Source organism: Haliotis asinina, chromosome 8 (genome assembly GCF_037392515.1).
Source record: "Haliotis asinina isolate JCU_RB_2024 chromosome 8, JCU_Hal_asi_v2, whole genome shotgun sequence".
Taxonomy (NCBI): domain Eukaryota; kingdom Metazoa; phylum Mollusca; class Gastropoda; order Lepetellida; family Haliotidae; genus Haliotis; species Haliotis asinina.
This window is the reverse complement of record NC_090287.1, coordinates 24,571,374-24,599,326: the sequence shown is the minus strand read 5'-3', so window position 1 is coordinate 24,599,326 and position 27,953 is coordinate 24,571,374. Positions and strand designations below refer to the sequence as shown.

At 42.0% G+C, this 27,953-nt stretch overlaps 1 protein-coding gene across 2 annotated transcripts; it reads left to right on the top strand.

Moving 5' to 3' along the window:
* Positions 1-26,342, top strand: LOC137295037 (glutamate receptor U1-like). 2 transcript variants are annotated; one of them, XM_067826299.1, is made up of 6 exons: positions 1-185; positions 18,908-18,937; positions 19,845-20,045; positions 20,510-20,864; positions 22,107-22,843; positions 23,916-24,152. In XM_067826299.1, exons 1-6 carry the CDS (start codon positions 117-119, stop codon positions 23,991-23,993), a joined length of 1,470 nt encoding a protein of 489 aa, XP_067682400.1. In that variant the 5' UTR covers positions 1-116; the 3' UTR covers positions 23,994-24,152. The 2 variants fall into 2 exon arrangements, with proteins under 2 accessions (XP_067682400.1, XP_067682398.1); XM_067826297.1 differs by lacking the exon at positions 23,916-24,152 and adding an exon at positions 26,202-26,342 and having other exon boundaries at positions 22-185.
* The last annotated feature ends 1,611 nt before the right edge of the window (positions 26,343-27,953 follow it).

The following is a 27,953-nucleotide window of genomic DNA, read 5'->3' as shown; positions in this document are numbered from 1 at the left end:
CTCGCTCCCGAGTAACAAGATCCCTACCAAATCGGGCTGATGGAACTCAACCTGATTCAGTAGTCCGCTTCACGATCATCTCTCACCAGCACTGTGGTAACAATAGTGGAAGCAAAATGCCGGGCTTGATACAGTGTGGATACAGTTTACTTGGGATTATCAGTGTCCTGTTGGCATCTTGTGAGGTAAGTGGAAGCAAAGGACACCATTGCCCTAACCCGTTGCAGTGTAACTGAGATAAGCTGGCGTTGTGTTTACAGGACGCGGGAATCTCCAGCAGCACAAATCAACAGACCCATACATTGACTCCGGCATATGGGGATGATATTAGTTCTTTATCGATTGTAAATATTTTGGGTCAAAACACTGGTGTTTTTATAGTATTGCTAGCTGAGTGATGGATTTTTCCAACTGTGTTTATATTACAATGGCGAGATTAATGGCTGTATTGTTTCTTAACTGTTGATATGGGAATTGAGCCCAACACAGTGAATAATGTACATCATCGTCACTGTCGCCCCGGGGTACGTCCTTCCTTGGTCTGAGTGATAGAGTAGTCATCAGGAGTAGTAACCCGGTAGATGGGATGACACAGAGCTGATGATACTGATATAAGCTAATGGAGTTTCTGACGTCGGGGATGCTACCCTGAAGCGTCAGTCGCCATTATACCAATGTTTTAGGAGTGATGTACGACCAACTCTTGGTCTTTCAAAATATATTATTTTAACAGAATCATGCAATGCTTTTTATTTTGATAAGGACACGAGTGAGATGGCAACACATCTAAATTTAGGACTTTGGTATAACTGAAGGAGTCATCGTCAGCAGAGGTACTACAGTTATGTATCCCTGGCACGCTTCTCAATACAGAAATTCACACTAAACAAAGTTAAAATGCAGAAATGCCTTAAACGCGATTCAAGTCCATATTCCACACAAACAAGCCGAAACCGCATGTGGTTGTCACCGTTCACCTGATTGCGAGTGTTGTTGTGCAACACGAAGTATTTATTACTGCCTCATTTCTTATATAACGCAATCAAAGGTATCTACTAGAACAGTTTGCCGATCAGGAAAACGACACAATGGGGTATATGGACTCGTCTTTGGGTACTTTTCTGTATTTTGAATTTGGCAAGGGATGTGTCTGTATACAGAAACGTACCTGGAGTATACATCTGTAGTATCCGTGCCGACAACTACCCCTTCAGCTGTAGTGTTACAGCCTGGCCGGACCTGGAGTGGGGTTTAAGGAATGTGAGACAGACAGGGGTAATGCTTGATTCCATGTGTCTTCAGTCAAGCTAGGGTGGCGATGAGTGATGTAACAGTGAAAAACACGAATGTGAATTCACCATGATTTGGAGAAGTTATCGAGTTACTCGTAGTTCCATACAAGGGGGTGAAGATGTTCGATAACGTACGGAAAGGCGTTATTGCAATGTGGCTTAAACCACATATTCAGTTCACCGACCTGCTGGGGGATTTTTATTATGGACAAACATAGTCCCGGAGAACAAATTTGCACCCACCCACCCCCGACTACCTCAACACGAGGCTGTGGGGTAGGCAAGTGGTTAAAGTGTTTGCTCATCACACCGAAGACCTGGGTTCGATTACCCACATGGGTACAGTATCTAAAACCATTTGTGGCGTCCCTCGCTGTGATATTGCTGCAATATTGCTAAAAGCGGCATAAACCTAAACTCACTCACAACGGACATCAACCATAAGCGGATGAGTACTGACACCACCCCAGACCTTAGACAACCTATTTCATACGAGCATTGTTTTTTGTTTCCTGTTGTTTATTTTAAGTATTTCAAATTGAATTTACACTCTTTCGTTCTTATTTGTACCAACAGCATCAATGTGTGACTTCATATGAACGTTTAAACTGAAGCCAACTGCATGTATCCTCAAGAAAAGTGCCTTTTGCAAGCTAAGAATATCATGTTTACATTTAAATGTTTTTACCTTTAATCTCTCTACCGCTGTATCCATGGTTGTAAATGCTGGACAAACGAGATCTGTATACAGAGCAGTTCCTTCAGATTAACTTGAAGTCGCTAACGAGAGATTTGTAACCTATGAGGTATTGAATGGCGTAAAAGGAAACCCAGTTACAACTATTTAGGATTCCTAGCATAGCTACTAAAAGGTCACCCCCTAGGGATTCAGTCAGACATTATAGGCAGCAGATGGGACCCCAAGGGGCGAGACACGGCCTGTTGATATAAGACTGACTCACATTATGTAAATACTGACTTGATCCTAGAACAGACTGTTGCTTTTTATAACTATCCTTTTTATAACTGTATTAGTTGGACTGGGTGAATTTCTGTTGCAGGAAACGAGTTTAAACACGTGGTTTTATGTTTCAAGTTTTCAAGTTTCATCCAGTTTGATTATACAGCAATGTAATGTTTGTCGTCCACAAGTATGTTTGTATGTAATATCGTTTTGATGTGTTTGAAGGAGACTGGCCAATTCCCATTGCAGTGAAGATGTGACCCCTCCTTAAAGCTTCTTCCAGAGTAGGCATATACAGACTGTAACGTTCAAGAGTAGGCATATGCAGACACTGTGACCCTCCAGAGTAGACGTATACACTGTGACCCTCCAGAGTAGGCGGTTACACTCTGACCATCCAGAGGAGGCACGTTGACCTTGTAGTGTAGGCGCAAGAGTAACCTCCAAGAGTAGGCATATACAGACACCGTGATCTTCCTGGATGGGCATATGTAGCTTGTAACGTTCAAGAGTAGGCATATACAGACTCTGTGAGCCTCCAGATTTGGCGTATACACTGTGACCCTCCACAGTAGGCACTGTGACCTTGTAGTGTAGGCGCATATAGGCACTGTAACCTCCAAGAGTAGGCATATACAGACACCGTGATCTTCCGGGATGGGCATATGTAGACACAGTAATCCTCCAGGGTGGGCCCTCAGATTACAGAAGGTTACACGCATAAGTTTTCACCTTTATGTGTATCGCTTCTAAAGGCCACCCAAAGACTTCTCCGTCGTTAATGTATCACATTAGCAGTTGGAACGTAGTATGGAATTACGCCTGACTCCCGAAGGAGGTACATTAGGCGTTCTTGTAGCATCTCCTTTACCATAGTCACCCTCAGATGTTCAGGGCTGGTCGTGCTGGTGGAGGATTATTAATCCAGTTTGAGAACATTCCAATCGTTGTTATCACAATCAACTACCATCATCGTGTGTACACCGTGCCACCAATTATTCCCAGATGTTGGGACTCCTCTGCATCATTGCCATATTTGTTATCTAAAGATGTTCTTAAAACTTGTTAAAACCGTTTTAATAATGTGGTCGTTGACCTTGAAATGGCGACCAAGAGCCATTCAATGTCTGGACGTTTTAATTAGTGATATGTGAAACTGAGACATTATCTCTGTGAAACATGGTCGACACTGACTGCTAAACTCATATGAATAATAGACTCGGGAAAACAATATTAGTTTCTTTAAGTGGTATTTAGAGGCATGAATGATGAAAAGGACAATTATCATGTATTGCCAACTTCTTTATTGCACAATATCCAAAGTTTCGGTGTAGATCATAACGTCGTTATCAAGCAACGAAACGTCCTGTCTAGAACAATAAAGTGGAATATCCGTAAAACGTGTTCAAAAACAAAGCAAGATAACTCGATCTGCACGCGAGTGTTTGTTCGCCTCCAAATGAGGCAGCTTCAAAAGGACAAAACCCAATTAACTGCTGGTAATGCTGACTTCATGGCGACGTGTACAGGTATTTTATCAAAGATATGTAGCGATCTTATATAAAACAAAATACCTTTTCTGATGCCAGCTTAGAATCTTATTCTGTTAGAGCTGAGGCAATCTGACCTTGAAAACTGAATTTCCATTCGCGTTGGGAGGAAACGGACGATCTTGATGGTGCAGGATGAAACTACTTTTGAATCTCATTTATTCTTTGAAATTGAAGCCGATTAAATGAATTCGATGTGTCATTTGGAGAGTAGTGGAAACATCCTTCGTTTATATTTTATATCGTATATCACATTAGGCCTAATGACTGACTACCATAGCCCCGATTCTCCTTACTAATCTCTTTAATATCAGTCAAGGCGATACTTCGTTGATGATGAAAGGCATTTTTGCAAAGCAGTGCACATCTTGTCGGACATGGTGAGTCCGTTAATTTTAGGATTCGAATCCTGGATTCATCCGTTTTATCTTCACCACACTTTTTCTCGTGAATGTTTGTAAAGAACGATTCATCCAGGTCTTAGCTATTGTTGGAGGTCCTGTCTGTATTCGAATCATCTTCAATAGCGGGGAAGCCCGTAGCCTCAAGGTTCTCCTTAATTCCCATTCATGAAAGACGTCACTTGCAGCAGTTCAAAGGAAACGACAATGGTCACTTGGAATTGGTAATCATAATCTCTTCCACACTGAAAATACCGAGAGAAGGGGAGCATAATACCAGTCAGTTCGATATATTGTTCTGACATGACCTCTCAGGTCGCCTCCACAAGCATCTATAATGCTTACCAGCGGCTTAATTTGTGAGGGGATGCATTACTGATGGAATAACAACTGTCCTTGCTCTGCATTTCATGCATGCAGAAGCCCGTGGCATTATGAGGTATGAGCTACTTGACGGCGATGGGTTTCCGCTCACATAAGTACAGAAGTTGGCATCAGAATGCGCGAGGATTTGGCCTCGTTTTATCGTTGCCACTGGGATTCAGATCGATCAGCGGCCGACTTCATGTCTCGGATGTCCTCTCGCCGATGTCACGGGATATACAACTTTGTTTAACTCTTTGTTTGAGAGCTGTAAATTACAGCTATGATAAACTGATTTGTTGTGTGATGTCTTTGGACATTATTCCTGGGTGTTGAGTCTTCTCTTTCATAATTTGAGTAATATAGGCGTCTCGTTGTCTTTATGTTGATCACGTTTAAATAAAAACACATTGTAGTCACAACACATCTTCTGTATCTAAGTTAATCAATGGTCCCGGCAGCAATATTGTAAACAAACCCGCCTCTATCGAAGTTAACCCGTGGCCTCGACACCAATATAATCAACAAACCCCGCCTCTGTCGACTGACTCGATAGTACTACAGTCATAGAGATCCCTCTATATCGAAGTTATTCCATGGACCCTGCAGTGCTTTACCCATAGATCTCCCTCTATATCGAAGTTTATTCACGAACCCGGAACTACTACAGTCATAGAGACCCCACTTTTTCGAAGTTAACCCATGGACCTGGCGATGCTTCAGTCATAGGGCTCACTCCGCTCTCTGAGTGTATGAGAATACTGCCAGGATCTCTACGTCGAGTCTTCTCCAGGAAAAAAGATTCACTTTTCGTGAAACCCGACACTACTTCGTTTAAAAGTGTAAACAAATTGGAATCGGGTGATGATAGGCTCTTCAAGGCGAAAAACACCTGAAACCCACAGGAATCATTTTTCTTAACATATGCTGTTTTACCATCTGGTTTAGTCAGTCCTTGAACCACATTATTTCCCTTACAGTCTAGCCCTCCCGACAATGTTAAAACCCCAAATGAAGCAAGTCTAGAATACTCCAGGTTCAGAAAATAAGCGTTAGGCTACATCTGGTACTGTGGCGACTGGTGGATCATGAGGAAAGTTTTGACGCTGAAGACGTGGACGGGTACAACAGACGAGCCCATTGTCTTAGTTCCTTGCTTGAACACTGCAACAGCCTCAGACCAGACTTCGTCGGAGTCGGCAGAAAGTGAGAGATGTGTGGAATAGGAACGAGCAGGTGATACAGACGAGCAATCACTTTTCAAATGAAAGATTAGATTTGTTTGACGCCACTTCAGGAAGAAGAGCGGTGTCGAATTAATCCCACGACAATTCTGCCTACGCTTTGGCGGGATGAGAAGAATGACTGAACGTAAGTTGAGATGATTCACTGACAAGAAACCTGCTTTATACTGTACACGAAACATATTCGTAGAAGTGGATCTTGTCGAGTTACTCCCACAACGACACGTCGTGGCAGGAATATTTCTGTAAAATTTTCAGGATCTCAGCAACCTAATACACTTTCGTCTCCGGCTTTGAGGGTTTGTTGGTTGGTTGTTTAGCGCAACACTCAGCAATATTCCATCTGTATGGCGACTGTCTGTGCATAATCAAGTGTGCTCCAGACAATCAAGTGATGAACAGCATGAGCATCGTTCTACTTAACTGGGATACGATGACATGTGTCAGCGAATCTGACCACCCGATTCCGTTATTCGCCTTTTACGACAAGGATGGATTGTTGTTGAGCAATTCTAACCAGGATCTCCATGGAACTTGTGTTGGGAGGAAGTAGTGTTTTCCGATTAGGTCCTTTTCAGTGATGAGGTACTTTACGTCTGTTATCTCGAAAAACACAATTCAACCAACCATTGTTACCTTGAAGATATTAACAGGACTGAGGTATTGTTGGTGATCTATTGGATATATCTTCCGACATGGTGCTGATAAATCATCCATCGCAATCGTTATTAATCTGGGGTTGGAACTCATAACGACCGGACACAGATCTGAAGTAACGTGCTGCCTCAGCAGACCTACCGGTCACTGAAGGCCAGGAAACACTGACTTTGTGTAAAACATCCGCAGTCCTCATGAGCTGACAAACACGAGGTGCACTTCCTTCTGGTGTATGATCTTGTCATGTTGTATACGAACGTTGATAGCCTAGAAGTTAAGGCATTCCAACGAACATGGGTTCGAATCCCTACATGGGTGCAATGTGTGAAGCACATTTCTGGTTCCTCCTTTCGTGATAGTATATGTATATACAATAATATCCTTTCCCCCTCCCTTAAACACTCGCACGCACGCACGCACAAACGCCCACACGCTCTCCAACACAGGTCTAAATGACAATAATGGTTCTTTTGGGACGATAGAGCCTGATTGGACAGATGAGTATGTATGAGAAGTCAATGACAACAATTTCTGTCAGAGATTGATACGGGAGCTATATGTGCCTCACTGTACAACGACGACGTTTACTCCAAGCTGCCTTTATATATAGCCTGGATTCCATAGCTGCGGGCGTAACCTGACCAAAAAACACACCCTGGATTTGTTTACACCAGCGCCGTAGCAAGCACTAACTTTAGGTCAGCGCCAACAGCTGTCATGCAATTGGTATTTTGTCTTGCTCTGAAATTACAGCACAAAGAAGTATGTAAGCTGGCATGTTTTACCAAATATTTAGGTTCGTCATGTACCAAGCCAGTAAATGGTCGGATCTGAACCAGGATCCCGATCCACAAAGAGTTCGACCTGTCGTAACTTTATCGTTTACCATAGGCTTATGACCTGTCGTAACTTTATCGTTTACCATAGGCTTATGAATGTTATACCGCTACGAACGTTTTGTGGCTGGGGACCCAGGTAAACCAGTGACTAAGAATAATGAGCAATTATCGACACGGACAATTCCCTCCTCGGACAATACCCTCCTTGAACAGTTTCCACCCAGACAATTTCCACCTGAAAAATTCCCTACTTGGATAGTTTCTACCTGGGCAATTCCCCCCTTGGACAATTTCCACCCGGACAGTTCCCTCCTTCGATAGTTTCAACTCGTGGCAATTCCCTCTTTGGACAGTTTCAGCTCGTGACAATTTCCCCCTTGAACAATTTCCACCCGATTAATTCCCTCCTTGGACAGTTTTAGTTTGTGACAATTCCCTCCTTGAACAATTTCCTCGTGGACAGCTTCCACCCGTGACAACTGCAACCTGGGAGTACCATTAAAAATATTTCATTATACCGTAATTCCTTTCACCAAACCATACAGGTGTTTTGAGCCAACGAATGCCCGGATTCAGCAGTCGTACACACAATGCAGTCTGTTTCCCCAGAAACATTTTCCCATCACCCCAGACGTTACTGCAACGGTACGACCCTGAATGAAGCAAGCCTTGGGTTTATACAGGTTCACTAAGATTTCATTTCAGTTTACAAGGAGATGCTTGTTTCTGTCGTGACTAAATACTTTCAGAGACTGGGGGTCAGCCTACACAGAATGTAGTGAAGCTGTTTGACTTCCATATGTTGATAAATTGGCTATGACACGCCAGACTATGTTGATATTCCCTCTTCCTATCTCAAGCACTGGCTTAATGCCCGTCACGCTCGACAGTAATAGGCAGGCCGGAGATTGACCTCATAGAGCTAGCAGAACTAATGGCCAGGAGCCGAACAGTGGTTGCAACAGAATCCAGACATTGGTGCAATTTTTCGTTTTCCATATCATGACCCTGCATATGATTCTCAACACTCTCAGTTGAAACTTTAGAACCCCTTAATGCGCGAGTATTTCTGTATAGAACTATGTTTGTGAACAGTCATTCTATGATAATACTGATCCCCACCTTCCTCGTGTATTCCTCTAATACCACACGCCAGGAGTGAGTGGATTGGATTTTAGCTATATCCCAGCAATATCACGGTGGGGGACATCAGAAATGGGGTTAACACATTGTACCCAAATGGGGAATCGAACCTGGGTCTCCGGTGTGACGAGCGAACGCTTTAACCACCAGGCTACCCCACCGTCCCCGCACCAGGAAGGAAAACAACAAGCACCTCTTGTTGAGCGGGATCAGGGGACAGAACGACCGTACTTCCGTGCAGGCGCTCTTCTACTAGACCAGAGGTTCCGACTGTAATGGCGAGGACCGATAGTAAAGTCAAATTGTTTCATTCACCATCTTTATTGGATTTCAGAACTTCCATGAAAAAGAAGATATAAACGCTTTTTCATTAATGCTGGTAGCCACAGAAAGCGGTTTTAGGGTTCTACCAACACATAACTGAACCGGTTTCGGTTCCACCCATTCTTCGCTTTCACAATGGTTGTGTTGCATTATGCATAGTTGACTCCCTCTACAGTTGAGAATCCCGTACAGGGTATAATTAATTGTAAAGATAGCATAACAATGGTTAGCATCAGGTTTTAGAATGAGAATATAACACGCGGCAGTTTTGAAGCAACTGAAAACAAAAATGTGTAATTCTCTGTCGAGCAGAGTGTCCAAATTGTTGTTTCCAGGCAATCGAGTCTCAGTTTTCATTCAGACCGCCACACAATCAGATGGACAGGACAAGAAATTGAAGGTCTGTTCCAGATCAATGAAATAACCAGCAGAGTTAGGAATACCGTAAATAATCGATTACACGTCAATCTTCAACAAAGGAAAACGACAAAGGTCCAGGCCCGGGAAGTCGTTAGGCCAAATGTATTTCCAGCACAAACAGGACATATTTGAATGAGGTAGATTACTAATTTAATAGTCAGTTAAATAATATCAAGGAGCATTTTAAAACGAGTACAAGAACCCGAAGGTTTACGGTAAAGAAGTTTAATTGTTGCACAGCATGAGGGCGTTTAATACAGTTGTAGAGCAATTGTCACTTAGTAGCCTCGATGAAAGCACAATCGATTATATATTAAGTCAGATTTCACGGAAGGTTTCAAACAACTCAATCAGAACATATCTTCGTGAAAGCAATTCGGCAGGCTTAGAGTGAACTCATATTTGGCAGTCTGCCACACGGGCAGTGACAACCAACTGTTTCTAAATTGATCGGAAAGTGAAAACTCAAAATACATCTGTACAGACAGTCATGGGCTAGACAGAGGCCATTATGTCCGTTAGAGATAAACTGTTTGTGTATTATGTGTGTGCCGGGGCTCGTAGATAAAGCAGAAAGCGTACTTCTTCATTATAATGGCGGAACACGTCGGGCGATCCAGGCGAAGATCAGAACATGAACTCTGCATATCGTCGGCGTTCCTGCAAAAGGTTATTTTTGTATACACAACTTTCACATGAAACACTCTAAGCTAACACTAACGTGACGATATCAGTAAATCACATGTAATTTATGTACTAGAGGTGTCTTCATAGGTTAGTAACGCCGGCACATTGATGCAATTATTTCTTGTTTTTGCTCTATAATATAACTATTTGGCTGCACATTATATGGATAATTGCAGCTCGGTGTCTACGCCGATGCTGTGTGATGTATAGGTAAGTTGATGTTAAGGTTTGAATGAGTGGCTCATTTTGGGTAGGGGTGGCTAAGTTTTCGAAGACGCTGTTTTGCGCTGTCTAGCGTTTTCACTCTTGACAGCACCAAGATCTGCTTGCCTCTAGAATAAGAAAATCCAACTTTCAGATGAAACAGTCAATTATTGCTGAGGATGCACCTAAAGGAAGTGTGGAAAGAGCACTCTACTGTAGAGCATGTTCTGTTTCGGCTGTGTAATTGGCGAGTTCAAAGAATCTACATGCAATGGGTCATCAATGTTCAAGCTATAATTACAGGTAGAAAGTAATTATACAGTATAAACTGAACAAGCTTTATAGCAGCACACATGTTGGGGTTTCTTTCAATCTGCAGTGTTGTGACTGAGGCTTGGAATCGTGATGGGTTAAGCAGGCATATCCTGTTGCGCAGTCTTGGAGAACTTAAAAGGTGGTTTGTCGATAGAATGGAATTCTTTGCCAATAGTCTAGCGAGTGGGCTTAAAATAGTGAAGATCTTTAACAAGGATGGAGCAGTTACCAGACAGATCACATGTAAATCAAGTAGACAGCCTTTTGTTCAGTAGTTTGGAATGTTCGTGTTACATGTAAAATTCTGTTTGAACAGACTTTTGTATATTACTGTATGGCAGCTTCATGATGGTGAAAGGTACACAAGTGGCTTTGGCTAGTTCCATACTTCAGCCGTACTTGAAACACATTATCGTGGATTAGCCCAGAAAAGTGTTTGAGGTTCGTCAGCGCCACATCGTTGTTGTCGTTGGCTTCGCGAAGGTCATAGACGTCTTCCACGAACCATTTCCAATGTCCATCCCGCATAATTGATGAATAGCGCGGTAACGATGCACCGAACTATCGATGGGTTGCAAATAATCGATAGCAGAAACAAAAAAACTATCGTTGCATCGATAACGTTGGGCTATCGATAGCTTAAGAAGTGACCTCCGTTGATAAATGCGCAGCGCAAATTACAGGAAGTACCATATTCGTTCACTTTGATTTTAAGTTATCCTCTCCTGTGACCTGTTAACTGTTTACTTGATTTGGGTTTCAAGTTCCTTGTCAGTTATTAAAAGAGACTGAAACTACTTCATCTCGTTTTTATTTCATATAAACTATACATTCATGTGGGAAGTTACTTCAAATGACACATTTCAAGGAGAATATAACATTGCAATAGTTTTGCAATAGTTGGTCGCAATAGACTATCGCTATCGCAATAGTACTTTCACCATCAATAGCCATGCCTACTGATGAACTGATCAGTGCGGCGTTAAACTCAACTCAAGCTGGTGATATTTGACAAATGTACACATTTAACCCTTTGGTAAGTGCAAAAATCTGATAAAAATGAACCTGGAATTTAACTAATCTCTGCTGGCTACATCGGTGTTCCGACCAGACCATTATTTAATTACAGACATGGTAAATGTTCGCCGTCAGTGCCAGGTAGTAACCAGATTGCATTCTGCATAGAAGATAAATTAACAGTCGCACATAGGGTGGACATGGTCTTAGGATTTTAAATACCATGGCACATAAATTCACACGAACCGGTTTGTAAAGTACTGACAGGCTATTGACAGGTCTGTCTCACAGTTCCTGAACTACATTATTTCCCGTAATGTTAAGCCCTCCCTGCAACTCCAAATCCCTAAATGAAGCAAGTCTAGATTTCCTCAGGATCATGTCCTGAATCTCTGGTCTCCTTTTCAATTTAAATGGGTTTATTTGTTACAGTCAAAATCATATATTCAGAGATAAAGTGTTAGTCTATTGATGAGGCCTTTTTGTGGTGCACTTCCTGTTGGAGCGGCCTGCCTCGTTCTCATAATCCCCAGCACCTGGTAACGGTCTCTGGCAGTCTGGCAGGAAGTATGAACTTGGCTGTACAATTTGTGATGATAACACTGCGAGCATCCTCGATATCTCCAAGGCATGCGTTCCGATGAATCTCCACTATACCCTGGAAGCATCTACGACTCAGCCTGATGAATTTGTTACCTCCCTTGGTTGTTTTTTTTAACCAATATAGGCTTAGATTTTCGAAGCTCTCTTAGAGTAAAGACAGTCGTAAGTGCCATACATTAACATTAACTTGCGATTATCTTAGAACGCTAAGAGAGCTTCGAAATCTTTGATGTGACATTGAACAAGGATAAAGGTAGATACTGAAATTGGTTTCATGAAAAAATAGCTGGACCATAAGTAAAATATACATCATAGTACTGAAAGTGTTATCGGAAACCTTTTTGTTTACTCTTGTCCATCCGACCTTCACCTCAAAGAAATGGCCATAAGATGTACAACAAGGTTGACGTATGACATCACTACCGATGACCGATTTCTTACAAAATGGCGGCACCGCTGACAAGGGTACACAGGATTTTGCGAGGATTCCTACCTCGATTAAGGTGCCGTTTGAGCATAAATATGATATGTAAGTAATCAGAATAACTCTGGCTGTGTGTGTATTGTTATATGTTTTCATTGTAAGTAAGAGAAGAAGCCAGAAGTTGAGCGTAGCAATCACAACGCTGGGAACACTTTCGCCTTTCTAATTATCTAACCGATTAAACTTGGCAACACAAGCCATGCAGAGGTTCTCTGAAAGAGGTGGAAGGAGTTCTTGCATATATGTTTTCGGGCCTGTCTGTATGATTTCCTCCAAATAATCGGTTGTAATGGCGCCTTAGATTATTGGCTACTGTGAGAATGTGGAGCCAGCGAAGGGAGGTACAATAAATTACCGGGCCGACCCGTAGATGCATCCAGGGTATTGTGGAGATTCATCGGAACGTATGGCCTGAAGATATCGAGGATGCACAGCGAGGTGCATGGGGGATGTCTAAAAACAGTTTGATTGAAGTGTTGCCCTCTATGTAAGACTCCACACACGACATTGTGCAAAGGCGATCAACGGATTAATGTTCACTTAAATTGCATTCTCAAGTCCACAAGGATTCGATTTCTTTCCAGACTGGCTGGCACTGATGTGGTTAAACGCCAAACCAATACCGGCATCTATGCAGAGACGCCATCATTAAACATAGTGCTATACTAGCGCTAGAAAACAGAACAGGCTGCTAAGAGGCCCGGCAAACTAAATCAGATGCATTCTAGTCATTTTTACAATAGGTATCCAAGACGCACCATGTGGGTTGGCTGGGGTTACAGCGCTATACGAGCGGAGTGTGAGTGGAAAAGTATTGTCAAAAGTTCTGAAAGACCATAAAATGTACTTTGGGCAAATCGTCTACGGATGTAAATCTATGATCAAGCGAACTCTTATTCATGTTAGGCCTGAATACCCCCTCACCATCATTTCCCTTTAATATGCTTGGCTTTGGGTCGACATTACTACTACAACCTTCGAGATGACAGATCTGGCACCTTGGGGACAACCTTGTACCAAATACAGTTCGGCTGGTGTCAAGTCTCTGAATATATATAACTTTGGTAGTAACAAATATACCCATTAAACTTGAAAAGGAATCCCAGTCATGTGTGAATTTCATGAAAGTGGGGTAGTCTAGAATTGCTTCATTTACGGCTTTAGCATTGCAGGGAGTAACGAAAACAATGGGGTCTAGTGACTGTAAGACAGACTACATACAGTCTGAATAATGTACCTCACGCATTCTTTAAGATGCCATCATCAGTCCCATGTGTGAAGTTCCTTAACAGCCACACGTCCTTAAAACACACAAGTTCACAACTATCGCTGTCAGTTTAACACTAGCTTCGTGCCGCGTGATGAAGCAAATCTCAAACACTCCGTTCCTGTGCTTGCCAGGTGCGCTTGTCTTGACCTTCGGTATAAGGTTGAACAGTTAGTAGGAGATGTACGCCAAGCATGTCTTTAACCCCTTATGTTCCCCCCAGATGTTAGTTCAGGATATTCCAAGTGCTGTTACCACAGATTCACACATTTTGTTTCAAGGTTTGGAAGGGATCAAACTGTTTTGCAGTTTATACGCTGCTAGTTTGGCTGCTTGTGAATGAGTTAATGGAGTTACCATTCTTCGTTTATCAGTGGCATCGGCAGTGTGAAAAGATAATGAAATCCATTAAGGTTTCGGCAGGGAAATATTTCTGGTATTTTTAGTTGAGTTAGAAGTGTGGATCACTTTTTGTGGGATTAAAATCGTGTTAAATTGTTCGATTTATGTAACATGTCCACACTTTCCCAAAACATCAATCACAAAAAGGATTTCCGGTGCAGTTCTCTACCTTGTTTTTTGCAAAAGCACCCCGTTTTTTTCAGGCTTTCAATTAACATGCCTTTTATAGGACAGGATACGCCCGTCTTTCCGCACACGTTTGTAGGAATTTCATCGACACATACATTCATGTGCGAATACGAGGAGCTTATGATATATTATTCGAAGAACGTTGGAGCAAGCAGTCTCAATTTTAAAGCTATATACAAACGGTGTATTGTCTGATCCGATGCAAACAAAGAACACACGTGTGTTTGGACAAGGCATTCTGACCAGTCTCTTCAAATATTCCTGGCAGGCAGACACACACGAGCACCTGTGGTACAGGAAGTCAAAGAACATCGGGACGATGGTTGCGCGTGCTACCCAGTAATCCGTCAGTCAAAATATCGCTGCAAGGAGCTCATTGAAATACTATTTTCCATACTACTATTTATCTGAGCACGCATGTGGAAGAGATAAAACGGCACTGGCACTTATGCCGGTAAAAGTAGTCTGGCGAAGCACATGCATAAACATGCAGACAGGGAACATAAATATACAATTAGTTTACAATGATGGTTGTCAAAATGTTCCGGTGACTAACAGTTTCCAGCATCGCCTTTCCAGTACACACCTATTACCAGTTTGCCATGTCCATAAAACGGAGAGGATGTTTCTAAGTACTTAAATCAGTTGGCTTTTTTGTATGTATCGTGTACGTAAATGTGGAACTATGTCGTATGTCGCAGGTCTTGACAAATCATCGTTAATTGTTAAGGAAGTCCCTTGAATTGTGCGACTAGACGAGCCAAAATCCCAATCATATATGCAGGGATGAGAATGGAAATTTTCATTTACAGCTGAAAACTAGTCGGGGGTCTAGCCAGGTCCAGGGCGGAGCCTGGTCGGGGGCCCAGGGGGGCGAAGCCCCCCGGAAGCTCCTGGGATTTTGGCATTTTACACACTAAATATGGCTTCTAAAATCAATATTAACACTGTATATATAGTTAGACGTTTCAGAAAAATGACCCTGGGGATGTAAAAAAACGCGGATTTCCGCGGATCCGCGGAAATTTCTCATCCCTGTATATGATTCCAGGTCTGACATCACTCGTTCTCGTATGTAATCAATGCTGTCTACAGCCTGCCACATTCAATCTGGTTCGCTTGGGGTGCACTTGCGTTTTTATATTGTCTCTGGTTTTATTAATCCCACAATAAATCCTTCACAATGCTTCAGTAAATTCTTCTTTTTACAGTACCTCAGTGCCTCTCCTTCTATGGTTTAATACTACAGCATTTCATAACACAAATGTAATGAAGACAGAAAATTACATTAAAGCTGCTAACATGATTCAATTTATATTACTTTTATGAATTTGTAACCAATTCAGTTCTTTGGCCGATATCTTCTTTAATACATTTTGCACAATTCAACGTAGGCAACTGAAACTGAACTGTAACATTTGTTGAAAAGAGCAGTTTGAAGAGCGTTATCCACCGTCCAGTAAAATAACGCGTGACAAATGTTGTTGTGAAAACTGTATTCTGATATGTTTGGCACACAGATGTGTCTTCTATTATGTGAAATTTGGAAATATACCAAAAGGGCTGTAAAAGATGCTCACCTGCAATGTACAGCTATTTCGAGTACTGATGATAGCATTATGCCAAGTTTCAAAATGTAAGCCTAAGGTTTCGTATCTTTTCTTGTAACACTCTTACATCCTATGTTACAGTATAGGAAGTGCGATTGCTACAAGAAAAGATACGAAACCTTAGGCTTTCGACAGCTTTGTGAAACAGGGCCCTGCATTATAAATACGGTAGTCACTGCATCACCTGCTCGACTTAACCGCCGCCTTGTCAGAAAGCAATGGATGCGCCAAAACAATCTTGCCTCGGGGTCGTTTCTTGAAAAAGCGACCTTTCCCTTCAACAACTCAGAATCGTCTGCTTGATTGTGTCATTATTCTTGAAAGTAACACGGAATGAGCAAAGATTTAACTTCTGTCTCTGAAGGTGTTATATTAAAATCGCCTGAAATCAATTGATGCACCGAAAGTCTTGGTCCTGGAATTACTGTTTCTTGAAACCGCACAGTATCATCTGCCTGAGTGTATAATGTTTCATGAAAGTCGTTTTTGTACATGGAAAATAAGTAAAGAGGTCTAGGGTTAGATCCTACGTAAATTGAGTGATTGCCTCCAGCCCTCTACGGACATGAGGCGTTATCTGATGTTAAGGGTGTGCAGTCGTGTAAGTTAAGCCAATTGTTATGTGAGCTGATCAATACTGCAAAGCCTGTTCCGCGACACAGTCTGCCCTGTACACTGGCGTAACTGGTGACCAATGCTTGGCAGTATTGAATTGCACATATCAATATATCTTCACAATTCCCCCAAACTGAGGATTGAAACTGCAGAAACCTGACATGATTCCCTATTTATTTTATATCAGAGTGAGTGAGTTTAGTTTTACACCGCACTCAGCAATATGGTGGCGGTCTGTAAATAGTCGAGTCTCGACCAGACAATCCAGTGATCAATAGCGCCCATTAGTGTGGTGTGGTACTCTGTGCCGAGTTTACATTTGTAGGTGGGAGGTAGTTTGTGGTGTGAGAGGTGTTTGTTATTAATGTTTTTTGGGTTTTTTTTCAGTTCAGGCTCTTTGAGTTCAGGCTTTTTTGACTATTGGTTAACGGAGAAAATCGAACTGTATATTTTAACAGTGACCTCAAGTACTGGTTATACATGGATTTGAAGGTGCCCTTTGGCAGGGGCGTATATCGTACCTTGTCTGAATGTGTTGCCACAGCCGGGTCATTTAGAGAAAAAACCCATGTCTTTGATGAGGGTTCGCTTTTGCCTTCGGGCGAGCCAGATAATACAGCCTCTTGTCTCATGTAGAGATCGACAGCGTTGGGTTTTAAAGGCATGAGTGTGACAAAGGTTCTAGGAACGGGACTTAGGCAAGTGCACATCCTTACTCTACTCCACTGCAGGTGTCGAAAGCCTCAGAAGATGTTCCGTCAAAATGCTCACGTCCTTCACTTCAACGTGGATGGCCCATGTAAGGAGGCAGTCTGGGCACATAAGGTCATACAGATTGACTGCCTCTCATGCTGCTCTTTTCTCCGCGGCAGGAATATGAGAAAATCATGTGGATACCCCCTCAGTAGTTTTCTGTAGTCAGGATCCTCACGATCTTCACTGCGATGATCAGCGAAGAGACCCAGAGATCACTGTAACCCTTGTTCTTGTTTACAACAATATTGTTGTGTCTGGACACCTCTCCCCCTGGCTAACATGAACAAGTCCACATAACAAGTTGCTCAACTTCTCCTGTGGCGGTTTTTGAAGGGATCCCAGATCCTTTCTGAGTCTAACCACAAAACAGCCTCACTATCGCCTTGAGCTACAGCTTCAGGACTTCTCTTCCAGCTAATACATTCTTGCTTGCGTTAATTTCTTGCATTGAAGTTAAACATGTTGCCGAAGAGTGCTGAGTATTGCACCTCATCATCTGCTTGCCTCTGTCGTTAATCGTTTCAGCCTTTGGAGATTGGTAGGACCTATGTCATTCTTTAAACCCATGATAATGATGATAGGTTTGAAGCGTATTCTGACGTCTTAATTATACACTACTGCTTACCTCATATTTCCTGATGTATTGGTCTTCATCTGGTTTGATAACCTAGAAGTGCTTTGTTCATATGCAAATATGTAAACCTCAGCGAATAAGCGAATTCTCAAATCAACTTTCTAACTGAATAAACTGCCCCGCAAGTAATACTTAAATGGAATATTGTCTACTAGAATATTCAGAGAAGCAAGCAGTACATACTGGTACATTCTGTACTTCTTGTGGACGTCTGACGTTATAACATTTTCAAGAGTCTGGCATACAATCCTCAAGAAATCACATAGGTTTCAATAATCGAGCACAATGTAAGTTGTTCATTCACATTTTGTCACATCATCACCGGGGCGGCGGGGTAGTGTAGTGGTTCACTCAGCACGCTGAAGACCCGGGTTCGATTGCCCTTATGGGCACAATATGTTAAGCACATTTCTGGTTCCCTCCGTCGTGATACTGTTTAAGTGTTGCTTAAAGCGGCATAAAACCAAACTCACTCACACACGTTCATCGTTACAATGTGAGGTTTACTGTCATCTAAGAGAGACATGCCCCATCCTATCAATGAATCTCCCCAAAACGGTACTTGTTCAAGGATAACCCGCTGTGCATATGCTGTATTTCGACCCTCAGGACAACAGAAATCGACTTTCGTCCGACCAGAAGACACTTGCTCTTGACACTTGCTCTTGAATTCCAGTGAGGTCGTCCTTGGCACCAAACATCTTTCTCACGCCGGGGATAACAACATTCACTATACCCGTCCAATGTGTGGCAGTTTAAGGCAAAGTGTGTCAATCAGTGCTACCGGTAGGACAGGGTGTTTTCGCGAACACTGTGTGATCACTGGTTTTATTTCTGACGCTACTGACGGCTATGTATTCCTTCGTGCTATCATTTTATGTTTACCTAAAATATTCCCATTAATAATGTATGTTGTTTTCGTTTCAGGGCTTGAGGCTAAACATCTCGTCTCTTCTGGTAAGCTTACTCCCATCTTCTCCGTAGTCTCTTCGTCTTCATTCTTGTAACACTGTACATGTAAAAACCTTCCAAATACAACTGGCATTCAAATGTTTATAGAATGGAAGGCCACAGAGTTGAACTGCATATGTATTTGGTCTATATAGCGTGTGGCACATGGCGATGACGTTGTTTAACTTTTGGTTGAACCAGATGTGTATTTGTGTGGTCTGTGTTTCTTTCAAGAGTTTATCAGTGATGGAGGTGTATTGATGCAGTTACGGGTATGAAGCGATAAGCTTGACATGATAGTATTGGAGCATTCACACTCTGTCTATCAAATTCAGACGCTAACATAACGAATCGAACAAAATTACTGACTACAAATTGTCTTCACGATAACGGTGATATGACACTGACAGTTGAGATCTATATGCTGTATTGTCGATGCGGAAATCTCTGTGTTCTCTGCCACAGATCTTTTCCCATAAAAAACGAAACAAAAGGAAAAAAAAGAAAAGAAAAAAACCCAAAAACACTACAACCCGATTCCGCAGTATATTTTCAATAAACCGACATGCCAAAGAAGTATACACTACCTCCTCTGTTATGACTTTGCTTATGACTTCAGTCACAAACAGTTTGTGCGAGTTGGTTAAACACCTGCTATCTTTTATCTCGCACGTCACCATTGAAGATCCGAATTTGTCTCCAGTACTCCATGCTTGTCGTAAGAGGCGACTGGTGGGATCGATCGGGTAGTCAGTCTTAAACATGTCACTGAATCCCAATTGCGTATATCGTTCATGATGTTGATCACTGGACTGTCTTGTCCAGACTCGATAATTTACAGACCGCCGACGTTTACCTAGAATATTGCTGAGTGTGGCGTTAAACAATGTGAAACACTAGCAAACTTGTACAGGTGCCTCCGTACCTGCGGCGGGTGAGCGGCGTCGCCGGATCCAGCGACCCCAACAACTATGAGGGGTTCATGAAGGATGTCCTGGACGAGATGAGCAAGCTCGTGCCATTCAACTACACACTGCATGTACCCGATCACGGGATATTTGGGACACGCCGGAATGGAACTTGGGACGGCATCGTTGGTGAAGTTGTGAATAATGTGAGCAGATTTCAAAATACATTTTTGTTGATTCCCTGGTATGTGGAATGAGGGACTGTGTTTTAAAATTTCAAATTAGAAAAATATCTCCGTGTAATGACACAGACAATAAAATTCAGCATCAAAATAAGAGATATATGTCAAAGTGTGCATGTAGGTTATAAGACAATTATAAAAATGTTAAATTTTTCATGGCTGCCTAAATATATCCCGGTGTATCGTCTAGATAGACTATTAAAATCAGTTGTGACTAAACGTTTCAACCGTGTTTAACCAACTACATTATTTTTAAATGAATTTCATTGTTGTTAACCGTATTGCTTTGCAAATGTTGTTTTCCGTTACAGGATTACGTGCTGGTGTAATAATTATTTCATGGTATAATTTCTTTTGAAACATACGCTGATGATTATAAATTACATTAGGGGAATTATGGCGGTTGTGATCTTGGATTATTCTTCCAGGAAGTTGACATGGCAGCAGCCCCGCTGACTGTAACGTCCAACAGGAGGGAAGATTTGGATTTCTCAATACCTATCCAGAACTTTGGACCGGTCATTGTAATGAAAAAACCAACGGCTTATCAACCGAGTTTGGGAGATCGTTTGTCACGTGTCTTCACGCCGCTTGACCAGAGTGTATGGCTCCTGTCCTTCCTCGCCTACCTTGCCGTCAGCACGATCGTCTATGTCATCTGCCACTGCAACCCCTACGAATGGCGGCGGATGGCGAAGGACGGCGAAGCCACTGTTCGTGAAGCCGAGTCATTCACCTGCTACAACTCGTTCTGGTTCCTTATCAGTGCATGGGCCTGGCAAGGTGGGTAACCTCCTCCTCCTCCTCCTCATCTTCATCGAGCCTTAGGCTGACACTTCGAATCCATTCGCGTTGTGTGACTACAGAAATTCTTTTAGGCTTTAGGTATGACTGAATAATGAAAACTAAGGCTATGCGCAATAATCGGTTTCTTGACATACCATTCAGATTTTCAGACAAGTTTTTAATGATAAACCTCTTCTCCGGATGATGATGAGGACGGTAATGATTATTCTTATTGTTGTTATCACTTACTGATGTATTAGGATAACAGTTCACAAGAATTCCCCACAACAATCCACTGCCGGTGACACACTGGTAGCTTAGTGGATAAAGTCTTCACAAAGAAGCGATTCTTTACAATGACAATATCGCCGTAACATTGCTAGGTTTCTGGTAGAGTCACGCAATAGTGCTTAAGTTAGTGAGTTCATGATTTGTGGTTTTATTCATCATTAAGTGTCAGCGTTATAACAATACATATTTGCAGTCTAAGTAAACCAGTCTCAGTGTATTTCGTTACACTCCACCACTTAGGCTAACAAACCCTAGCAGAAGGTCGCGTCAGGTAGCCTTTGAGCGACCTATGACCGTCCAATCAATTGCGAGACGGTTGATTAATTTAACCAGTCAGACAACGGATACTAGTTAGGAATCGGAGGGACCTACAAAATATTCATGTCACTGACACAGATTTCTCCACAAACAAAAATCCGCATAGAACACAGTAATTTGCTCTGCAGTATATACGCCTTGGGGTTTCTGTTGACATGATTACTATTAGCTAATATTTCAGCAATATGACATCCTTGAATATTGCCAAAAACACTATTTTCAGCGACTGTTTACTCTCCGTTGCCATGGTTGTAACGTGCGCCTTGTGCATCACCCGGAAGCGAAAGTACGCTAACTAGCACTCGCAGTCGTTCGAGTATGAACATTTTCGAGGTAAAAAGTTCAAAATGTATGTGCGAATGTCCACTTTTGCGATTTGGTAAACTGTGTTCTGATTGGTCAATCTCAAAGGTTACCTGACGCGACCTCCCATAAGGTTTTGTTAGACTCAGTAGTGGAGTGTAACGATAAGTTCTGAGGCTAAGTTTACTTATTTGGGGAATATCAATACTTCTGTGAGTTGGTAATCGCTTTATCCGTTATAGAACCCCATAGTTCCTGCTGTTGAGCTAGCAGGAGGGGCAAAACACTGAGCCAGATCTTAACTGGATGTATTTTGCATTATGGCAGGTTACGTTCGGGCGCCACGGTCTTTAGGGGGTCGAATCGTCGTGATGTCATGGTGGGTATATATCATGATGTTCGTGTTGACATTTACGGCCAGTCTCACCAACATGTTGAGGCTGGGTCCGACTCCGGAAGACGTCAGGGAATTCACAAGAATTCGCAGCCTGGATGACCTCATAGAACAAACAAATATTGAGTTCGGCATGCTCCAAGACGGATCAACATACCAATATTTTGAGAACGCCAAAGTTCCAAATTTAAGACGTATACACGAGATTGTCAATGAGAATCCTGACGTTCTGGAGAAAACTATATCAGACGGGATAAAACGAGTTAGAACGTCATGGCGGAAAGACTATGCCTTCATCATGGAATCAACCATGGCGAAGTACTATAGCAAACAAGAACCATGCGACTTGTTTTTCGTGGGAGATTTTACAACCACTAGTTCATACTCATTTGCATATAGAAAATACTGGGAACACACGAAGGAGCTAGATATAGCAATTCTTCTTCTCCGTGAGAATGGAATTTTACGTTTGATCGAGGAGAAGTGGTTTGCTGGTAAATGTCATGGCTTCATGATCAACCCTTCCCAAGACGACGTCTTCAACCTCCCACCGTACTACACTGTGGACTTGGGGTCTTTCTCAGGGGCACTCATTCTTCTCCTGATTGGGGTGTTGTTGGGAGCTGTCGTTACTGTCGTCGAGGTCGTCATATACAGGAAGGTGGAGCTGGTGAGTTGACCGTTACAGATATTTAAGGTATATATAATATGAGGAGGGTCTAGTGGATAAAGCGTTTTCCCGGAGAGTGGACGGAGGCTGTTCGATTCCGACATTTCACAAACTGATAACCCCTTATGTTGCCTCAATAGGACACGGCAAGGACTGATAGACTCGTTGTCTAGGTAGGATATCAGTGTTACCGATCGTGTTATCTCAGTGTGTTCGTGTTTTTCCAAACACACGCATTACTGTCAACTACCAACCAACCAACAGTCCACACACATTTCACGTAGTAGTAACAATTAATGGCTCATTTTGATAGGTGTGCATAAGATTCGTGCAACTGTATTGCCAGAGTTGTGCCCCTTTTCGATTCTTGAAAGGAAAAAGAAGTCTCATGTTCTTGTCGCATTTCGCAAACACAAATGCTAGTCGGGCTTTAATCCTGTTATTTTCAATGACGAACTTGAGCCATTTACTCAGCTATCATCCGGATGTTCGAGCTGAAAATGCGCAGTCGGCGTACCTGGTGTGACCGAGTTTTTTTGTCATTTTAAGCAGAGGCAGATACAGACATGCCTATTTTAGACAGAATGTGGCCGTTGTGGCCGAATGATCTGTGCCGTATTTAAGACATAGTACCCATTCGTAACTACTCGTCTCTTTCCGTAACCGACTTGCCGGAATGACACGAGTAGTTACGAATAACATAGTACCACTAGATTCTCCTCAATGTTCCTATCTAGAATCAGTGTTATAAGAGTGCGTCTGACGCTATGGAACGAAGAACTAGTTTGATTGATCCGGGCGAATCATAACGTATATAATGATAATTGCTGTAAAGTACTGTTATATAGAGGAACACGTTCGCCAGTATTTTCATGTGAAGACAACATACAATCTGTGACCTGACAAACGTGCTCTGACTGCAGACCGGAAGTCCTTGTTCACTGTTGCCGTAGCCCTGATTAATTGGGGAAATACTCACGCATCCTCTCGATCACTCATCACATATAAACCACAGACAGTAAGCGGCACAGATGAAGATTAGGAAATAATGTTTGACCACCTTCTATTTCAGCCAAAGACAGAAGCACGTGAAGAGCTGGTTGCTGAGAACGAACAACCCTTATCCCAGACAGCACAGACAAAAGTTTAAACCAAACCCTCTACAGCTACCCCGAATAACAATACTCTATCAGAAACCTAATAAAGATGGTGCTTACGTTAAGACAGCAGCCAATGGTTTTACGGGTATATCTACCCGCGCCCAGTTTTACAAATTGTAACTTAAAACAGAAAAAAATTGTTTGTACGGTTTTGTTTACCTTTTTTAATTTAAAAAAAGCGATGGTTTGTGCTTTGTTTCTTGGCGTCCAACAAGTATTGATGTATAATGTTTTCTCTCCTTTCTTGCTAACTGTCGATCATAACCTGTTGTGCTGTTTGTAGATGTGACGTACAACATACACATAATCACAGTAAAGTTACGCACCGGAAGTAACAAGAATATCCATCACAACACTGGGTATTCCTGAAACAGTTTTGTCATAAAAACACAAAAGGAGTCTTAGAATACGACAGTTTAACTTGGTTTTGATATTTGACAATCTTCTCTTGGGCACCTCCAAACAAATGGCTCGAACTGCTACTTATATAGAATTACGGACGGAACATTGTTCATGCCCCTACCTCACATCTTCCGCCTTTCCCTCGTTTGGTCAGCATCGTTGCATTGTACCCCCAGTCCAGGTCTTAGGTAGAGTGAAGACGTGTAGGAACATAAGATCTATGATGTTTTCCTGCATTATTTTGTAAATATTACATAGAAGGAAATACACACCCATGACGGCAAGAGTTATCACCTGCCGCTAATGTTGCTGTATTCTAGACATAATGCCAGTTTCATAAAGTCACAATAACATAATGAGGTGTTCTTCAGAGTGCCTTCCTCCTTTTCATAGGTTTGAACAGTATTGTTGATAGTAACTTTCTGAATATGGAACTAAAATTGCCTGTTCATGAAAGTAGAATATTTGAATATTAGCCACAAACATTAGCTAATTCCCAGAAGTAAAGAATCCAATTTCGAAAAGATGTTTTGACGCCTGGCAAGAAGAACCGTTTTTTTTCAGCCTTTCAAAGCAATGTGTGTTGCGAATTGTCCAAAAAATAAATAGCGACAAAATCCAAAGAACCAAGAATTATTTGTTTATGGTTTGAATATATTTTATGGTTTGAATATACCATCCTTCCGGCTTGGACTGGACAGAGTGCAGCGGTGGTCACTTAACTTCTCCGCTTCTAATCCTTTACGCCCTTGCAGCTCCTGGTTTTCCAATCTAATCACTAATCCTCCACTTGTTTCCAGGCATCTCTAACAACTGCATCTCTCAGCATGACTCATTGTAGTGGTGTTTAGTTGTCACCTCATGATGACATTGTCTGACCATTGAATGGCCTTTCTTGTGACGCTTGTTGAGAGTGAAGATTGTCACCGACCGACACATAGGATCCAAGCACGTTCTAGTCTCGATCTCAGTTGCGTCGATTGATCTATCAATGTACTTGCCTCATGATGTGTTCAAACAACATCAAACGTAGTGGAGAAAAATACTCGGACTCTGCATAAGTTATAAAATGCACTAAAAAATCGCCCAAACCTTTCAAACATGACAATCGATTAACAAGCATGCGTGTGTGTTATGGGTTGCGTGTGTGTGTGTGCGCCTGGGTGTGGGTGTGTGCGTGGGTGCACATGGGCGTGTATCGCTTAGAATTAGTGTTAGAAAAAAGAATGTAACTGCGGAACCACCGCCTCCTCAGTCGAAGTTGCATTTCACCTCGCAAAATATTTTTAAGACCCCAATGAGCTATAAGTGGTCACAATCGGATCATTATATGAAAAGTTACACGCCGAAAACAGCTACCTCCGCAATTCCACGCAAAAATCATGGATCATCCAAGGCAGCGAAACCTCACCTTTAAATTCGTTTATAAATTCCAGCCAAAACTGTTTCTTAGCGATACACCCCATTCTGTGTGTGCGTGTGTGTGTGTGCGCGTGCGCGTGCGCGTGCGTTGTTGTGAGTGTGAGTGTATGCCATGCCCCATTTGCTGCACGCCAGTCACCAATTACGTTACTCGTATAGATAATTGGTAATTTGTTATGAATAACAATTAGCTGTGAGGCTTGTCAATGCACATGGCTACATTTGATCGTCTCGTCACTGATACGGTTACTTTGTACAGGGTGAATGGTTAGGTAATAGTTTATGGGACGGCGGGGTTTCTCATTCGAAAAACGAAAAATATTGAAACATTAACTTTCCTTTCTCACAGACAAATTACTAATTTACTTCTTCAGGAATACTCTAGTGACGGGAGCGAGATGGAGCGGCAGAACTCATAAAACTCACCATCGGCGTCATGAAAGACCCTCCATGCACGGATTCCCTTCAATCAGTATTTTTCACGACAAAAACCTCTGTCATACTAACATTTCTAACTTTATGCATCTGTTTGCCTTATCATGTGTCTGTCTAAAAATGATGTTTCATATTTTTTCATATTCACTTTCATGACGAATGGAATGGTATTTCTCGTTCTATTTGCTGTGAAATGTACTCTATTGTTGTCATGGCGACCAGTCTACATATACATAACATCAATCAGAATCATCTGTTATTTGAGAACCAAAGGCAGCAGTTGTCAACATCGGTAGAGATAACATCAATTTTCCAGAAAGAATTCAATATTAATAACTTTAGAGGCCTTGAGGCCTCTTAGTGGTTTTTCTTTTCTTAATGATTCGGTGTTTGGTAACTTCATTCATTATGTATATGGCTGAATTTGTGTTAGGTATTTTTCTCAATCGAACCCCGAGTCATTCCAACTCTCATATACTCAAATATATACTAGTATCAATACAACATGTGGTAACTTTCTTCGGGTCGTCACTATTGTTTAACCAAGCCATTCAGTCAAAAGGAGTGAAAATGACAAAAACATGTCAAACTACCTCGATCCTAACTTACAATGGCTGAAACGGGAAACTAACACAATAGTGTTTGTCCTGAACTGAAGCAATAACCAGGCTATATCATTCTAAAACCAGTCCGGGCTGACGATCTAAACTAACGGCGAAAGAAGGTATACGCCCATGTTTAATGAGAATGCAAATAATGATTTTTGGACGGGGATGTATTCAGTAAGAGTATCATACTGTGTTTTGCACCTTAAGTTGCAGTGTGTCGGCAATTGTTTTCAGTCGCGTAACGTTTTGAAAACGGTGATGATTTTTGGGAAGAACCCCGGTTTTTGGAGTGTAGCCTGGTGGCTGGGGTTTACTGGGGTTCCAATCCATGGGTACAATATGTGAAGCTCATTTCTGGTATCCCCAGTCATTGCTGGAATATTGCTAATAGAGGCGTAAAACCCACTCACGTAATACTCACGCACTTAAAGCGTATACTTTCTCTTTACTGGCAGTCGTGATCCCGCGAGGAGTTCCGGCTAGATCTCTGGTCTAATCTGAGGCGACGAAATGGATTGAAATGTTTTGTAACATATTGCGAACCTTCTGTCCATTGTACCGTATACGTCCAGTCATGTATTGCCTGAATGTCAGTATTATTCACATGTATTAGCACGGGAAGCCAACTGTGTTATTACAAAATCTAACAAGGATGGGTTGATGCGTTTAGCCGCGCTCTACTTTCGCCCGCTCCACACAGCGATATTACGTCTAGGGTGACCGTAACTTACGTACCCTAACATTGACTTACGAAAACATTAAGGTCCCTTTGTGGAAAGAGTCTCAAGTGTAAAACAGAACGTTGGAAGACTTTGTGTTCCATGAATTATATCTATGAGCGTGTTACAAATCGTTCTGAAATTCAGATGGCGCTCTGAACATTGGTCAAATGAGAGTTATGCCCCTTTGTTTTCAACATCACAGTCCCAACAAAGAGGGAATCGCCCCCTTGTTTTGATATATTCTTATGTGTATTGTTAATTGTAGAACGAGAACCAGAAAGATACACGTATGTGTTAAAGATACGGATAGTTCAGATTTTCTTAGAGAGGCATTTCAGAAGTTGTAAAGAGATCTGTTTTG

Coding starts and splice junctions, on each gene's coding strand:
- LOC137295037 (XM_067826299.1), top strand. CDS start 117: ATGCCGGGCTTGATACAGTGTGGATACAGTTTACTTGGGATTATCAGT. Junction 186..18,907: donor TCCTGTTGGCATCTTGTGAG/GTAAGTGGAAGC, acceptor TTTTCGTTTCAG/GGCTTGAGGCTAAACATCTC. Junction 18,938..19,844: donor TAAACATCTCGTCTCTTCTG/GTAAGCTTACTC, acceptor AAACTTGTACAG/GTGCCTCCGTACCTGCGGCG.